Consider the following 18,975-nt stretch of genomic DNA (forward strand, 5'->3'; position numbering starts at 1 on the left):
CTCACTCCTCCTCTCCCCCCTCGCTGTCCTCCCACACACCTCACTCCTCCTCTCTGTCCTCCCACACACCTTACTCCTCCTCTCCCTACTCGCTGTCCTCCCACACACCTCTCTCCTCCTCTCCCCCCTCGCTGTCCACCCACACACCTCACTCCTCCTCTCCCCCCTCGCTGTCCTCCCACACACCTCACTCCTCCTCTCCCTCCTCGCTGTCCTCCCACACGACTCCTCGCTGTCCTCCCACACACCTCACTCCTCCTCGCTGTCCTCCCACACACCTCAATCCTCCTCTCCCTCCTCCTCGCTGTCCGCCCACACACCTCACTCCTCCTCTCCCTCCTCCTCGCTGTCCTCCCACACACCTCACTCCTCCTCTCCCTCCTGCTCGCTGTCCTCCCACACACCTCACTCCTCCTCTCCCTCCTCCTCGCTGTCCTCCCACACACCTCACTCCTCCTTTCCCTCCTCCTCGCTGTCCTCCCACACACCTCACTCCTCCTCTCCCTCCTCCTCGCTGTCCTACCACACACCTCACTCCTCCTCTCCCCCTTCGCTGTCCTCCCACGCACCTCACTCCTCCTCCTCGCTGTCCTCCCACACACCTCACTCCTCCTCTCCCTCCTCACTGTCCTTCCACACACACACCTTACTCCTCCTCTCCCTCCTCGCTGTCCACCCACACACCTCACTCCTCCTCTCCCTCCTCTTCGCTGTCCTCCCACACACCTCACTCCTCCTCTCCCTCCTCCTCGCTGTCCTCCCACACACCTCACTCCTCCTCTCCCTCCTCCTCGCTGTCCTCCCACACACCTCACTCCTCCTCTCCCTCCTCCTCGCTGTCCTCCCACACACCTCACTCCTCCTCTCCCTCCTCCTCTCTGTCCACCCGCACACCTCACTCCTCCTCTCCCTCCTCCTCTCTGTCCACCCGCACACCTCACTCCTCCTCTCCCTCCTCCTCGCTGTCCTCCCACACACCTCACTCCTCCTCTCCCTCCTCCTCTCTGTCCACCCGCACACCTCACTCCTCCTCTCCCTCCTCTTCGCTGTCCACCCACACACCTCACTCCTCCTCTCCCTCCTCCTCGCTGTCCACCCACACACCTCACTCCTCCTCTCCCTCCTCGCTGTCCTCCCACACACCTCACTCCTCCTCTCCCTCCTCGCTGTCCTCCCACACACCTCACTCCTCCTCTCCCTCCTCACTGTCCTCCCACACACCTCGCTCCTCTCCCTCCTCACTCCTCCTCACTCCTCGCTGTCCACCCACACACCTCACTCCTCCTCTCCCTCCTCGCTGTCCACCCACACACCTCACTCCTCCTCTCCCTCCTCGCTGTCCTCCCACACACCTCACTCCTCCTCTCCCTCCTCGCTGTCCTCCCACACACCTCACTCCTCCTCTCCCTCCTCGCTGTCCTCCCACACACCTCACTCCTCCTCTCCCTCGTGGTTGTCCATCTAAACACCTCACCTCTACTTCATCAACAAACACACACCTCACTCCTCCTCTCCCTCCTCCTCGCTGTCCTCCCACACACCTCACTCCTCCTCTCCCTCCTCGCTGTCCTCCCACACATCTCACTCCTCCTCTCCCTCCTCCTCGCTGTCCACCCACACACCTCACTCCTCCTCCTCGCTGTCAACCCACACACCTCACTCCTCTCCCTCCTCGCTGTCCTCCCACACACCTCACTCCTCCTCTCCCTCCTCGCTGTCCTCCCACACACACCTCACTCCTCCTCGCTGTCCTCCCACACACCTCACTCCTCCTCGCTGTCCTCCCACACACCTCACTCCTTCTCTCCCTCCTCGCTGTCCACCCACACACCTCACTCCTCCTCGCTGTCCGCCCATACACCTCACTCCTCCTCTCCCTCCTCACAACTCACTCCTCCTCTCCCTCCTCGCTGTCCTCCCACACACCTCACTCCTCCTCTCCCTCCTCGCTGTCCTCCCACACATCTCACTCCTCCTCTCCCTCCTCCTCGCTGTCCACCCACACACCTCACTCCTCCTCCTCGCTGTCAACCCACACACCTCACTCCTCCTCGCTGTCCTCCCACACCCCTCACTCCTTCTCTCCCTCCTCGCTGTCCACCCACACCCCTCACTCCTCCTCGCTGTCCTCCCACACCCCTCACTCCTCTCCCTCCTCGCTGTCCACCCACACACCTCACTCCTCCTCGCTGTCCACCCACACACCTCACTCCTCCTCTCCCTCCTCACACCTCACTCCTCCTCTCCCTCCTCGCTGTCCTCCCACACACCTCACTCCTCCTCTCCCTCCTCGCTGTCCTCCCACACACCTCACTCCTCCTCTCCCTCCTCGCTGTCCTCCCACACACCTCACTCCTCCTCTCCCTCCTCGCTGTCCTCCCACACACCTCACTCCTCTCCCTCCTCGCTGTCCTCCCACACACCTCACTCCTCCTCTCCCTCCTCGCTGTCCTCCCACACACCTCACTCCTCCTCTCCCTCCTCGCTGTCCTCCCACACACCTCACTCCTCCTCTCCCTCCTCGCTGTCCTCCCACACACCTCACTCCTCCTCTCCCTCCTCGCTGTCCACCCACACACCTCACTCCTCCTCTCCCTCCTCGCTGTCCACCCACACACCTCACTCCTCCTCTCCCTCCTCCCACACACCTCACTCCTCCTCGCTGCCCTCCCACACACCTCACTCCCCCTCGCTTTCCTCACTCCTCCTCTCTGTCCACCCACACACCTCACTCCTCCTCTCCCTCCTCGCTGTCCTCCCACACATCTTACTCCTCCTCTCCCTCCTCGCTGTCCACCCACACACCTCACTCCTCCTCTCCCTCCTCGCTGTCCTCCCACACACCTCGCTCCTCCTCTCCCTCCTCGCTGTCCTCCCACACACCTCACTCCTCCTCTCCCTCCTCGCTGTCCACCCACACACCTCACTCCTCCTCTCCCTCCTCCTTGCTGTCCTCCCACACACACATCACTCCTCCTCGCTGTCCACCCACACACACACCACTCCTCCTCGCTGTCCACCCACACACCTCACTCCTCCTGGCTGTCCTCCCACACACCTCACTCCTCCTGGCTGTCCTCCCACACACCTCACTCCTCCTGGCTGTCCTCCCACACACCTCACTCCTCCTGGCTGTCCACCCACACACCTCACTCCTCCTGGCTGTCCACCCACACACCTCACTCCTCCTGGCTGTCCACCCACACACCTCACTCCTCCTGGCTGTCCACCCACACACACACCACTCCTCCTCGCTGTCCACCCACACACACACCACTCCTCCTCGCTGTCCACCCACACACACCACTCCTCCTCGCTGTCCACCCACACACACCACTCCTCCTCTCCCTCCTCACTGTCCTCCCACACACCTCACTCCTCCTCTCCCTCCTCACTGTCCTCCCACACACCTCACTCCTCCTCTCCCTCCTCACTGTCCTCCCACACACCTCACTCCTCCTCTCCCTCCTCACTGTCCTCCCACACACCTCACTCCTCCTCTCCCTCCTCACTTCTCCTCTCCCTCCTGGTTGTCCATCTAAACACCTCACCTCTACTTCATCAACAAACACACACCTCACTCCTCCTCCTCGCTGTCCACCCACACACCTCACTCCTCCTCTCCCTCCTCGCTGTCCTCCCACACACCTCACTGTCCACCCACACACCCCACTCCTCCTCTCCCTCCTCGCTGTCCTCCCACACACCTCACTCCTCCTCGCTGTCCACCCACCTCACTCCTCCTCGCTGTCCACCCACCTCACTCCTCCTCGCTGTCCACCCACCTCACTCCTCCTCGCTGTCCACCCACCTCACTCCTCCTCTCCCTCCTCGCTGTCCACCCACACACCTCCTCTCCCTCCTCGCTGTCCACCCACACACCTCACTCCTCCTCTCCCTCCTCGCTGTCCTCCCACACACCTTCATCCTCCTCGCTGTCCTCCCACACACCTCACTCCTCCTCGCTGTCCACCCACACACCTCACTCCTCCTGGCTGTCCACCCACACACCTCACTCCTCCTCGCTGTCCACCCACACACCTCACTCCTCCTCGCTGTCCACCCACACACCTCCTCGCTGTCCACCCACACACCTCACTCCTCCTCGCTGTCCACCCACACACACCACTCCTCCTCGCTGTCCACCCACACACACCACTCCTCCTCGCTGTCCACCCACACACACCACTCCTCCTCGCTGTCCACCCACACACACCACTCCTCCTCGCTGTCCACCCACACACACCACTCCTCCTCGCTGTCCACCCACACACACCACTCCTCCTCGCTGTCCACCCACACACACCACTCCTCCTCGCTGTCCACCCACACACACCACTCCTCCTCGCTGTCCACCCACACACACCACTCCTCCTCGCTGTCCACCCACACACACCACTCCTCCTCGCTGTCCACCCACACACACCACTCCTCCTCGCTGTCCACCCACACACACCACTCCTCCTCGCTGTCCACCCACACACCTCACTCCTCCTCTCCCTCCTCACTTCTCCTCTCCCTCCTGGTTGTCCATCTAAACACCTCACCTCTACTTCATCAACAAACACACACCTCACTCCTCCTCCTCGCTGTCCACCCACACACCTCACTCCTCCTCGCTGTCCACCCACACACCTCACTCCTCCTCGCTGTCCACCCACACACCTCACTCCTCCTCTCCCTCCTCGCTGTCCTCCCACACACCTCACTGTCCACCCACACAACCCACTCCTCCTCTCACTCCTCGCTGTCCACCCACATACCTCACCTCTACTTCATCAACACACACCTCACTCCTCCTCCTCTCCCTCCTCCTCGCTGTCCACCCACACACCTCACTCCTCCTCCCCCTCGCTGTCCGCCCACACGCCTCACTCCTCCTCACTATCCACCTACATGCCTCACTCCTCCTCTCCCTCCTCCTCGCTGTCCACCCACATGCCTCACTCCTCCTCTCCTTACTCCTCGCTGTCCACTCACACACCTCACTCCTCCTCTCCCTCCTCGCTGTCCACCCACACACCTCCTCTCCCTCCTCGCTGTCCACCCACACACCTCCTCTCCCTCCTCGCTGTCCACCCACACACCTCACTCCTCCTCTCCCTCCTCGCTGTCCTCCCACACACCTCACTCCTCCTCGCTGTCCTCCCACACACCTCACTCCTCCTCGCTGTCCTCCCACACACCTCACTCCTCCTCGCTGTCCACACACCTCACTCCTCGCTGACGGCTCTCTGCCACACATCGTCGCTTGCCGCTGCTACAACCACCAGGTTGGACCTCCTGGCCTGGACCCCCTGTTGGAGCACTCATCTCCACTGCTCCCACACTGCCATCACCCCCCTGGGGCACCGCTACCCTCATAGGGAATCGGATGCACACAGTCTGGGACAGCATACAGGACCAGTGCACTTGCTCACCAGGCCGGACCTCAAGAAATACCAAACCCCCCCTCTGGAGACCTGCAATCTCCTGCCTGCAAGGGCCTTCTTTCGGCCCTCTCCAGATTGGAGCATACTTAGAATTACTCTTTTCTACGGTGGCTCTGTGGCGCCCTCTGCTGGGGAGCTCTCTCTCAGGCCGCCCCACCGGGTTTTGCGTGTCACGGGCCTGACGTGGACTGGGGGCGAACGATCCGTGGAGGTCCAGTGGTGTGTCTTTTTATCCCCCCAACCAACCAAACCCCCCCCTTTCTTTTGAGTGCTTCATTGAATACAATGCAGTAACACATGCCCTCCAAGCAACATAATATGACATACCTCTGTGCTTGCTGATCCCTATCAGACACCCCTGAGGAAGAGTTTATCTCGAAACGCGCCGGGTACTCTCTGGGTGCGTGCTCCATACACACCTGGAGTCCCATGATTGTGGATCTTTTTGCATGTTGTATTGCCATGTTTCCTTGTTTATAACTTGTATCCTGTACCTTATGCCTCATCTATTGTACCCCCTATTTACCCGTATCCTTACCCCAATAAACACCCATACTTTTGCAATCATACCTACATCTATTACACTCTTTATTATACTCTATTACTTATGAGTAGGTGTCCCCTTTAAAGTCCCCTAAGAGGATCAAATTTCCATTTCTCCCTGAAAATTCAGGATGTGGGTCCACCCTACTCAATAGACCAACATCGCACCGCCACCCCATATTTCACTCCTCGCTGTCCACCCACACACCTCACTCCTCCTCGCTGTCCACCCACACACCTCACTCTTCCTCCCCACACACCTCACTCCTCCTCTCCCTCCTCGCTGTCCACCCACACACCTCACTCCTCCTCTCCCTCCTCGCTGTCCACCCACACGGCTCACTCCTCCTCCTCGCTGTCCATCCACACGCCTCACTCCTCCTCTCCCTCCTCCTCGCTGTCCACCCACACACCTCACTCCTCCTCCTCTCCGTCCTCCCACACACCTCACTGATCCTCTCCATCCTCGCTGTCCTCCCACACACCTCACTCCTCCTCTCCCTCCTCCTCGCTGTCCTCCCACACACCTCACTCCTCTTCTCCCTCCTTCTCGCTGTCCTCCCACACACCTCACTCCTCCTTTCCCCCCTCGCTGTCCTCCCACACACCTCACTCCTCCTCCTCGCTGTCCTCCCACACACCTCACTCCTCCTCTCCCTCCTCGCTGTCCTCCCACACACCTCATGCCTCCTCGCTGTCCTTCCACACACCTCACTCCTCCTTGCTGTCCTCCCACACACCTCACTCCTCCTCGCTGTCCTCCCACACACCTCACTCCTCCTCTCACTCCTCCTCACTGTCCTCCCACACACCTCACTCCTCCTTTCCCTCCTCCTCACTGTCCTCCCACACACCTCACTCCTCCTTTCCCTCCTCCTCGCTGTCCTCCCACACACCTCACTCCTCCTCTCCCCCTCGCTGTCCTCCCACACACCTCACTCCTCCTCTCTGTCCTCCCACACACCTCACTCCTCCTCTCCCTACTCGCTGTCATTCCCACACACCTCTCTCCTCCTCTCCCCCCTCGCTGTCCACCCACACACCTCACTCCTCCTCTCCCTCCTCGCTGTCCTCCCACACGACTCCTCGCTGTCCTCCCACACACCTCACTCCTCCTCGCTGTCCTCCCACACACCTCACTCCTCCTCGCTGTCCTCCCACACACCTCACTGCTCCTCTCCCTCCTCCTCGCTGTCCGCCCACACACCTCACTCCTCCTCTCCCTCCTCCTTGCTGTCCTCCCACACACCTCACTCCTCCTCTCCCTCCTGCTCGCTGTCCTCCCACACACCTCACTCCTCCTCTCCCTCCTCCTCGCTGTCCTCCCACACACCTCACTCCTCCTTTCCCTCCTCCTCGCTGTCCTCCCACACACCTCACTCCTTCTCTCCCTCCTCCTCACTGTCCTACCACACACCTCACTCCTCCTCTCCCCCCTCGCTGTCCTCCCACGCACCTCACTCCTCCTCCTCGCTGTCCTCCCACACACCTCACTCCTCCTCTCCCTTCTCGCTGTCCTCCCACACACCTCACTCCTCCTCGCTGTCCTCCCACACACCTCACTCCTCCTCTCCCTCCTCGCTGTCCTCCCACACACCTCATTCCTCCTCTCCCTCCTCACTGTCCTCCCACACACCTCACTCCTCCTCTCCCTCCTCGCTGTCCTCCCACACACCTCACTCCTCTCCGTCCTCCCACACACCTCACTCCTCCTCTCCCTCCTCGCTGTACTCCCACACACCTCACTCCTCTCCCTCCTCCTCGCTGTCCTCCCACACACACCTCACTCCTCTTCGCTGTCCTCCCACACACCTCACTCCTCTTCTCCCTCCTCGCTGTCCTCCCACACACCTCACTCCTCCTCTCCCTCCTCCTCGCTGTCCTCCCACACACCTCACTCCTCCTCTCCCTACTCGCTGTCCTCCCACACACCTTACTCCTCCTCTCCCCCCTCGCTGTCCTCCCACACACCTCACTCCTCCTCTCCCTCCTCCTCGCTGTCCTCCCACACACCTCACTCCTCCTCTCCCTCCTCGCTGTCTTCCCACACACCTCACTCCTCCTCTCCCTCCTCGCTGTCCTCCCACACACCTCACCACTCCTCTCCCTCCTCCTCGCTGTCCACCCACACACCTCAGTCCTCCTCTCCCTCCTCCTCGCTGTCCTCCCACACACCTCACTCCTCCTCTCCCTCCTCCTCTCTGTCCACCCGCACACCTCACTCCTCCTCTCCCTCCTCCTCGCTGTCCTCCCACACACCTCACTCCTCCTCTCCCTCCTCCTCTCTGTCCACCCACACATCTCACTCCTCCTCTCCCTCCTCTTCGCTGTCCACCCACACACCTCACTCCTCCTCTCCCTCCTCCTCGCTGTCCACCCACACACCTCACTCCTCCTCTCCCTCCTCCCACACACCTCACCGCTGTCCTCCCACACACCTCACTCCTCCTCTCCCTCCTCGCTGTCCTCCCACACACCTCACTCCTCCTCTCCCTCCTCGCTGTCCTCCCACACACCTCACTCCTCCTCGCTGTCCTCCCACACACCTCGCTCCTCTCCCTCCTCACTCCTCCTCACTCCTCGCTGTCCACCCACACACCTCACTCCTCCTCGCTGTCCACCCACACACCTCACTCCTCCTCTCCCTCCTCGCTGTCCTCCCACACACACACACCTTACTCCTCCTCGCTGTCCACCCACACACCTCACTCCTCCTCTCCCTCCTCGCTGTCCTCCCACACACCTCACTCCTCCTCTCCCTCCTCGCTGCCTCCCACACACCTCACTCCTCCTCTCCCTCCTCGCTGTCCTCCCACACACCTCACTCCTCCTCTCCCTCGTGGTTGTCCATCTAAACACCTCACCTCTACTTCATCAACAAACACACACCTCACTCCTCCTCTCCCTCCTCCTCGCTATCCTCCCACACACCTCACTCCTCCTCTCCCTCCTCGCTGTCCTCCCACACATCTCACTCCTCCTCTCCCTCCTCCTCGCTGTCCACCCACACACCTCACTCCTCCTCCTCGCTGTCAACCCACACACCTCACTCCTCGCTGTCCTCCCACACACCTCACTCCTCCTCTCCCTCCTCCCACACACCTCACTCCTCCTCTCCCTCCTCGTTGTCCTCCCACACACACCTCACTCCTCCTCGCTGTCCTCCCACACACCTCACTCCTCCTTGCTGTCCTCCCACACACCTCACTCCTTCTCTCCCTCCTCGCTGTCCACCCACACACCTCACTCCTCCTCGCTGTCCGCCCATACACCTCACTCCTCCTCTCCCTCCTCACAACTCACTCCTCCTCTCCCTCCTCGCTGTCCTCCCACACACCTCACTCCTCCTCTCCCTCCTCGCTGTCCTCCCACACATCTCACTCCTCCTCTCCCTCCTCCTCGCTGTCCACCCACACACCTCACTCCTCCTCCTCGCTGTCAACCCACACACCTCACTCCTCCTCGCTGTCCTCCCACACCCCTCACTCCTTCTCTCCCTCCTCGCTGTCCACCCACACCCCTCACTCCTCCTCGCTGTCCACCCACACACCTCACTCCTCCTCTCCCTCCTCACAACTCACTCCTCCTCTCCCTCCTCGCTGTCCTCCCACACACCTCACTCCTCTCCCTCCTCGCTGTCCTCCCACACACCTCACTCCTCTCCCTCCTCGCTGTCCTCCCACACACCTCACTCCTCCTCTCCCTCCTCGCTGTCATCCCACACACCTCACTCCTCCTCTCCCTCCTCGCTGTCCTCCCACACACCTCACTCCTCCTCTCCCTCCTCGCTGTCCTCCCACACACCTCACTCCTGCTCTCCCTCCTCGCTGTCCTCCCACACACCTCACTCCTCCTCTCCCTCCTCGCTGTCCTCCCACACACCTCACTCCTCCTCTCCCTCCTCGCTGTCCACCCACACACCTCACTCCTCCTCTCCCTCCTCGCTGTCCTCCCACACACCTCACTCCTCCTCGCTGTCCTCCCACACACCTCACTCCTCCTTGCTGTCCTCCCACACACCTCACTCCTTCTCTCCCTCCTCGCTGTCCACCCACACACCTCACTCCTCCTCGCTGTCCGCCCATACACCTCACTCCTCCTCTCCCTCCTCACAACTCACTCCTCCTCTCCCTCCTCGCTGTCCTCCCACACACCTCACTCCTCCTCTCCCTCCTCGCTGTCCTCCCACACATCTCACTCCTCCTCTCCCTCCTCCTCGCTGTCCACCCACACACCTCACTCCTCCTCCTCGCTGTCAACCCACACACCTCACTCCTCCTCGCTGTCCTCCCACACCCCTCACTCCTTCTCTCCCTCCTCGCTGTCCACCCACACCCCTCACTCCTCCTCGCTGTCCACCCACACACCTCACTCCTCCTCTCCCTCCTCACAACTCACTCCTCCTCTCCCTCCTCGCTGTCCTCCCACACACCTCACTCCTCTCCCTCCTCGCTGTCCTCCCACACACCTCACTCCTCTCCCTCCTCGCTGTCCTCCCACACACCTCACTCCTCCTCTCCCTCCTCGCTGTCATCCCACACACCTCACTCCTCCTCTCCCTCCTCGCTGTCCTCCCACACACCTCACTCCTCCTCTCCCTCCTCGCTGTCCTCCCACACACCTCACTCCTGCTCTCCCTCCTCGCTGTCCTCCCACACACCTCACTCCTCCTCTCCCTCCTCGCTGTCCTCCCACACACCTCACTCCTCCTCTCCCTCCTCGCTGTCCACCCACACACCTCACTCCTCCTCTCCCTCCTCGCTGTCCTCCCACACACCTCACTCCTCCTCGCTGCCCTCCCACACACCTCACTCCCCCTCGCTTTCCTCACTCCTCCTCTCTGTCCACCCACACACCTCACTCCTCCTCTCCCTCCTTGCTGTCCACCCACACACCTCACGCCTCCTCTCCCTCCTCACTGTCCTCCCACACACCTCACTCCTCCTCTCCCTCCTCGCTGTCCTCCCACACACCTCACTCCTCCTCGCTGTCCACCCACCTCACTCCTCCTCGCTGTCCACCCACCTCACTCCTCCTCTCCCTCCTCGCTGTCCACCCACACACCTCACTCCTCCTCTCCCTCCTCGCTGTCCTCCCACACACCTCACTCCTCCTCTCCCTCGTGGTTGTCCATCTAAACACCTCACCTCTACTTCATCAACAAACACACACCTCACTCCTCCTCTCCCTCCTCGCTGTCCTCCCACACATCTCACTCCTCCTCTCCCTCCTCCTCGCTGTCCACCCACACACACACCACTCCTCCTCGCTGTCCACCCACACACACACCACTCCTCCTCGCTGTCCACCCACACACACACACCACTCCTCCTCGCTGTCCACCCACACACACCACTCCTCCTCGCTGTCCACCCACACACACCACTCCTCCTCGCTGTCCACCCACACACACCACTCCTCCTCGCTGTCCACCCACACACACCACTCCTCCTCGCTGTCCACCCACACACACCACTCCTCCTCGCTGTCCACCCACACACACACCACTCCTCCTCGCTGTCCACCCACACACACACCACTCCTCCTCGCTGTCCACCCACACACACACCACTCCTCCTCGCTGTCCACCCACACACACACCACTCCTCCTCGCTGTCCACCCACACACACACCACTCCTCCTCGCTGTCCACCCACACACACCACTCCTCCTCTCCCACCTCACTCCTCCTCTCCCTCCTTGCTGTCCACCCACACACCTCCTCTCCCTCCTCGCTGTCCACCCACACACCTCACTCCTCCTCTCCCTCCTCGCTGTCCTCCCACACACCTTCATCCTAATCGCTGTCCTCCCACACACACCACTCCTCCTCGCTGTCCACCCACACACACCACTCCTCCTCGCTGTCCACCCACACACACCACTCCTCCTCGCTGTCCACCCACACACACCACTCCTCCTCGCTGTCCACCCACACACACCACTCCTCCTCGCTGTCCACCCACACACACCACTCCTCCTCGCTGTCCACCCACACACACCACTCCTCCTCGCTGTCCACCCACACACACCACTCCTCCTCGCTGTCCACCCACACACACCACTCCTCCTCGCTGTCCACCCACACACACCACTCCTCCTCGCTGTCCACCCACACACACCACTCCTCCTCGCTGTCCACCCACACACACCACTCCTCCTCGCTGTCCACCCACACACACCACTCCTCCTCGCTGTCCACCCACACACACCACTCCTCCTCGCTGTCCACCCACACACACCACTCCTCCTCGCTGTCCACCCACACACACCACTCCTCCTCGCTGTCCACCCACACACACACCACTCCTCCTCGCTGTCCACCCACACACACACACCACTCCTCCTCGCTGTCCACCCACACACACACCACTCCTCCTCGCTGTCCACCCACACACACACCACTCCTCCTCGCTGTCCACCCACACACACCACTCCTCCTCGCTGTCCACCCACACACACCACTCCTCCTCGCTGTCCACCCACACACACCACTCCTCCTCGCTGTCCACCCACACACACCACTCCTCCTCGCTGTCCACCCACACACACCACTCCTCGCTGTCCACCCACACACACACCACTCCTCCTCCTCACTGTCCTCCCACACACCTCACTCCTCCTCTCCCTCCTCACTGTCCTCCCACACACCTCACTCCTCCTCTCCCTCCTCACTTCTCCTCTCCCTCCTGGTTGTCCATCTAAACACCTCACCTCTACTTCATCAACAAACACACACCTCACTCCTCCTCCTCGCTGTCCACCCACACACCTCACTCCTCCTCGCTGTCCACCCACACACCTCACTCCTCCTCGCTGTCCACCCACACACCTCACTCCTCCTCGCTGTCCACCCACACACCTCACTCCTCCTCGCTGTCCACCCACACACCTCACTCCTCCTCGCTGTCCACCCACACACCTCACTCCTCCTCTCCCTCCTCGCTGTCCTCCCACACACCTCACTGTCCACCCACACAACCCACTCCTCCTCTCACTCCTCGCTGTCCACCCACATACCTCACCTCTACTTCATCAACACACACCTCACTCCTCCTCCTCTCCCTCCTCCTCGCTGTCCACCCACACACCTCACTCCTCCTCCCCCTCGCTGTCCGCCCACACGCCTCACTCCTCCTCGCTATCCACCTACATGCCTCACTCCTCCTCTCCCTCCTCCTCGCTGTCCACCCACACTCCTCCTCTCCCTCCTCCTCGCTGTCCACCCACATGCCTCACTCCTCCTCTCCTTCCTCCTCGCTGTCCACTCACACACCTCACTCCTCCTCTCCCTCCTCGCTGTCCACCCACACATCTCCTCTCCCTCCTCGCTGTCCACCCACACACCTCCTCTCCCTCCTCGCTGTCCACCCACACACCTCACTCCTCCTCTCCCTCCTCGCTGTCCTCCCACACACCTCACTCCTCCTCGCTGTCCACCCACCTCACTCCTCCTCGCTGTCCACCCACCTCACTCCTCCTCCTCCTCTCCCTCCTCGCTGTCCACCCACACACCTCCTCTCCCTCCTCGTTGTCCACCCACACACCTCACTCCTCCTCTCCCTCCTGGCTGTCCTCCCACACACCTCGCTCCTCCTGGCTGTCCTCCCACACACCTCGCTCCTCCTGGCTGTCCACCCACCCACCTCACTCCTCCTCCTCCTCTCCCTCCTCGCTGTCCACCCACACACCTCCTCTCCCTCCTCGTTGTCCACCCACACACCTCACTCCTCCTCTCCCTCCTGGCTGTCCTCCCACACACCTCCCTCCTCCTGGCTGTCCACCCACACACCTCCCTCCTCCTGGCTGTCCACCCACACACCTCCCTCCTCCTGGCTGTCCACCCACACACCTCCCTCCTCCTGGCTGTCCACCCACACACCTCCCTCCTCCTGGCTGTCCACCCACACACCTCCCTCCTCCTGGCTGTCCACCCACACACACCACTCCTCCTGGCTGTCCACCCACACACAACACTCCTCCTGGCTGTCCACCCACACACAACACTCCTCCTGGCTGTCCACCCACACACAACACTCCTCCTGGCTGTCCACCCACACACACCACTCCTCCTCGCTGTCCACCCACACACACCACTCCTCCTCGCTGTCCACCCACACACACCACTCCTCCTCGCTGTCCACCCACACACACCACTCCTCCTCGCTGTCCACCCACACACACCACTCCTCCTCGCTGTCCACCCACACACACCACTCCTCCTCGCTGTCCACCCACACACACCACTCCTCCTCGCTGTCCACCCACACACACCACTCCTCCTCGCTGTCCACCCACACACACCACTCCTCCTCGCTGTCCACCCACACACACACCACTCCTCCTCGCTGTCCACCCACACACACACCACTCCTCCTCCTCACTGTCCTCCCACACACCTCACTCCTCCTCTCCCTCCTCACTGTCCTCCCACACACCTCACTCCTCCTCTCCCTCCTCACTTCTCCTCTCCCTCCTGGTTGTCCATCTAAACACCTCACCTCTACTTCATCAACAAACACACACCTCACTCCTCCTCCTCGCTGTCCACCCACACACCTCACTCCTCCTCGCTGTCCACCCACACACCTCACTCCTCCTCGCTGTCCACCCACACACCTCACTCCTCCTCGCTGTCCACCCACACACCTCACTCCTCCTCGCTGTCCACCCACACACCTCACTCCTCCTCTCCCTCCTCGCTGTCCTCCCACACACCTCACTGCCAACCCACACAACCCACTCCTCCTCTCACTCCTCGCTGTCCACCCACATACCTCACCTCTACTTCATCAACACACACCTCACCACTCCTCCTCCTCGCTGTCCACCCACACACCTCACTCCTCCTCGCTGTCCGCCCACACGCCTCACTCCTCCTCGCTATCCACCTACATGCCTCACTCCTCCTCGCTATCCACCTACATGCCTCACTCCTCCTCTCCCTCCTCCTCGCTGTCCACCCACACTCCTCCTCTCCCTCCTCCTCGCTGTCCACCCACATGCCTCACTCCTCCTCTCCTTCCTCCTCGCTGTCCACTCACACACCTCACTCCTCCTCTCCCTCCTCGCTGTCCACCCACACACCTCCTCTCCCTCCTCGCTGTCCACCCACACACCTCCTCTCCCTCCTCGCTGTCCACCCACACACCTCCTCTCCCTCCTCGCTGTCCACCCACACACCTCCTCTCCCTCCTCGCTGTCCACCCACACACCTCACTCCTCCTCTCCCTCCTCGCTGTCCTCCCACACACCTCACTCCTCCTCGCTGTCCTCCCACACACCTCACTCCTCCTCGCTGTCCTCCCACACACCTCACTCCTCCTCGCTGTCCTCCCACACACCTCACTCCTCCTCGCTGTCCTCCCACACACCTCACTCCTCCTCGCTGTCCTCCCACACACCTCACTCCTCCTCGCTGTCCACCCACACACCTCACTCCTCCTCGCTGTCCACCCACACACCTCACTCCTCCTCGCTGTCCACACACCTCACTCCTCGCTGACGGCTCTCTGCCACACATCGCCGCTTGCCGCTGCTACAACCACCAGGTTGGACCTCCTGGCCTGGACCCCCTGTTGGAGCACTCATCTCCACTGCTCCCACACTGCCATCACCCCCCTGGGGCACCGCTACCCTCATAGGGAATCGGATGCACACAGTCTGGGACAGCATACAGGACCAGTGCACTTGCTCACCAGGCCGGACCTCAAGAAATACCAAACCCCCCTCTGGAGACCTGCAATCTCCTGCCTGCAAGGGCCTTCTTTCGGCCCTCTCCAGATTGGAGCATACTTAGAATTACTCTTTTCTACGGTGGTTCTGTGGCGCCCTCTGCTGGGGAGCTCTCTCTCAGGCCGCCCCACCGGGTTTTGCGTGTCACGGGCCTGACGTGGACTGGGGGCGAACGATCCGTGGAGGTCCAGTGGTGTGTCTTTTTATCCCCCCAACCAACCATAACCCCCCCTTTCTTTTGAGTGCTTCATTGGATACAATGCAGTAACACATGCCCTCCAAGCAACATAATATGACATACCTCTGTGCTTGCTGATCCCTATCAGACACCCCTGAGGAAGAGTTTATCTCGAAACGCGCCGGGTACTCTCTGGGTGCGTGCTCCATACACACCTGGAGTCCCATGATTGTGGATCTTTTTGCATGTTGTATTGCCATGTTTCCTTGTTTATAACTTGTATCCTGTACCTTATGCCTCATCTATTGTACCCCCTATTTACCCGTATCCTTACCCCAATAAACACCCATACTTTTGCAATCATACCTACATCTATTACACTCTTTATTATACTCTATTACTTATGAGTAGGTGTCCCCTTTAAAGTCCCCTAAGAGGATCAAATTTCCATTTCTCCCTGAAAATTCAGGATGTGGGTCCACCCTACTCAATAGACCAACATCGCACCGCCACCCCATATTTCACTCCTCGCTGTCCACCCACACACCTCACTCCTCCTCGCTGTCCACCCACACACCTCACTCTTCCTCCCCACACACCTCACTCCTCCTCTGCCTCCTCGCTGTCCACCAACACACCTCACTCCTCCTCTCCCTCCTCGCTGTCCACCCACACGGCTCACTCCTCCTCTCCCTCCTCGCTGTCCTCCCACACGGCTCACTCCTCCTCTCCCTCCTCGCTGTCCTCCCACACACACCTCACTCCTCCTCTCCCTCCTCGCTGTCCTCCCACACACACCTCACTCCTCCTCTCCCTCCTCGCTGTCCTCCCACACACCTCACTCCTCCTCTCCCTCCTCGCTGTCCTCCCACACACACACCTCACTCCTCCTCTCCCTCCTCGCTGTCCTCCCACACACCTCACTCCTCCTCGCTGTCCACCCACACACCTCACTCCTCCTCTCCCTCCTTGCTGTCCTCCCACACACCTCACTCCTCCTCGCTGTCCTCCCACACACCTCACTCCTCCTCTCCCTCCTTGCTGTCCTCCCACACACCTCACTCCTCCTCGCTGTCCACCCACACACACCTCCTCTCCCTCCTCGCTGTCCACACACACACACACACCTCCTCGCTGTCCTCCCGTGTTCACTATAGTATTTATGTCACCGTGGGGAGGAGGAAGATTCACGCTCTCCATTAAAAGTTAAAAAAAAAAAAAAGCCACATTTTGGGTTGATACCAGAACAACAATGGAGGAGGGGGGATATCCTCCAATGGGGACACTAGTTCTGATGACCCTGTCCTCACTTTGAAAGGATTTCATCTCATTTCCTGTTTTGGCTAATGAACAGGAAGTGAAGGGAACTCTCCCCAATGGGACACAGGAGGGGGTTCCAACCCTTCAGCACTCTATCAAAAATGAAGAAAAGTTTTCCCCCTAGTCACACTGTAACATGATTTGGTATGTCCGGAGTAACAACACATAATAGAGCGGTGTGATGTCACGTGTCGGTATGGCACAGACAATGCACCGATATTTCTTCTTTGTGAAGCCCTCATTATATTCATATATTAGACATGTTACCTCCACATGAACAGACCACCTGAATTTCCATGGCCTAACCCATATAAAGCGCTTCTATGGAGTGCAGAACGCAGTAACCATGGAAACCAATTGCAGAGATTCTTCCGCATACCTGTACTGAAGTGTGCCCAGCCACGACTGTGGAACTACAAGTCCCAGGCACCTTGTCACATAAAGCTCATAGTAGGACACTCCCCCTACAGGTGCCGGTCAGCCCCCAGCCTATCACTCACCAGATGAACCTGACCAGCAGTTCAAAGGCTCCAGGGAAGACCAGGTCATCACTGGCTATGACCCAGCGGCGGCCAAACATCATGAGCCCCGGCATCTTTCCTCCTGTCCGGGCTATATCACCCTGGTGAGAAGCGGGAGAAGCAGCCTCAAGCCCCCGGTATGACTCTGACCACAACCATCTCCAGTCTGTCACTACACAAGCCGAAGGACCTTCGTGATGTCAGAAGCATGTGACCCCCGAGTGGGCGGGGCTGTGTGTGTGTTCACTGAGGTGGGAGGGGCTCTGAGGTCTGTTGTGACAGCTCCTGCTTTGTATTGTAGGTTGTGTCTTGGTAATGTCCGCGGTAAAACCTAAAAAGATTTACAACATTTCTTTGTGTCGAAGCCTTACAAATCCTCTCTAATGAGCACAGGGTCAGTTTCCAGGTCCCCATGTCAATCATTAGAGTTGCGATTTGTGACTACTGCTATTCTAATGGTTAACCACTTAAGGACCGAGCCTCTTTTTTTAGATGTGTTGTTTACAAGTTAAAAACTTTTTTTGCTAGAAAATGACTTAGAACCCCCAAACATTATACATTTTTTTCCTAACACCCTAGAGAATAAAATGGTGGTCGTTACAATACTTTCTGTCACACACACAACGGTCTTACAAGCGCACTATTTTGGAAACAATACACTTTTTTTGAATTAAAAAATAAGACAACAGTAAAGTTAGCCCAATTTTTTTTAATATTGTGAAAGATAACGTTACATCAAGTAAATTTACACCCAATATGTCACGCTTCAAAATTGCGCCCGCTCGTGGAATGGCGACAAACTTTTACCCTTAAAAATCTCCATAGGCGACATTTAAAAAATTCTGCAGGTTGCATGTTTTGAGTTACAGAGGAGGTCTAGGGATAGAATTATTGCTCTCACGCTACCAATCGCGGCGATACCTGACGTGTAGTTTGAACACCATTTTCATATGTGGGCGCTACTCACGTATGCATTCTCTTCTGCACGCGAGCTCGGCGGGACAGGGCGCATTTAAAACATTTTTTTTATTATTATTTATTTTACCTTTTATTTTTACACTGTTTTTAAAAAAAAAGTGTCACTTTTATTCCTATTACAAGGAATGTAACCATCCCTTGTAATAGAAAAAAAGCCTGACAGGACCTCTTAAATATGAGATCTGGGGTCAAAAAGACTTCAGATCTCATATTTACACTAAAATGCAATTAAAAAAAAAATTGTCATTTAAAAAAATAATAAAAATGG

At 59.5% G+C, this 18,975-nt stretch overlaps 1 protein-coding gene across 1 annotated transcript in view; it reads right to left on the reverse strand.

Annotated features, from left to right (window-relative positions):
• DAGLB (diacylglycerol lipase beta) overlaps positions 1-17,949 on the reverse strand; it is a 130,352-nt gene extending 112,403 nt beyond the window's left edge. The window contains exon 1 of the mRNA XM_073591030.1: positions 17,709-17,949. Coding sequence (XP_073447131.1) covers positions 17,709-17,803 — 95 coding nt within the window. The 5' untranslated portion in view covers positions 17,804-17,949. The remainder of the gene's footprint in view (positions 1-17,708) is intronic.
• Positions 17,950-18,975: the final 1,026 nt, after the last annotated feature.

This window comes from Aquarana catesbeiana, linkage group LG06 (genome assembly GCF_042186555.1).
Source record: "Aquarana catesbeiana isolate 2022-GZ linkage group LG06, ASM4218655v1, whole genome shotgun sequence".
NCBI classification, from domain to species: domain Eukaryota; kingdom Metazoa; phylum Chordata; class Amphibia; order Anura; family Ranidae; genus Aquarana; species Aquarana catesbeiana.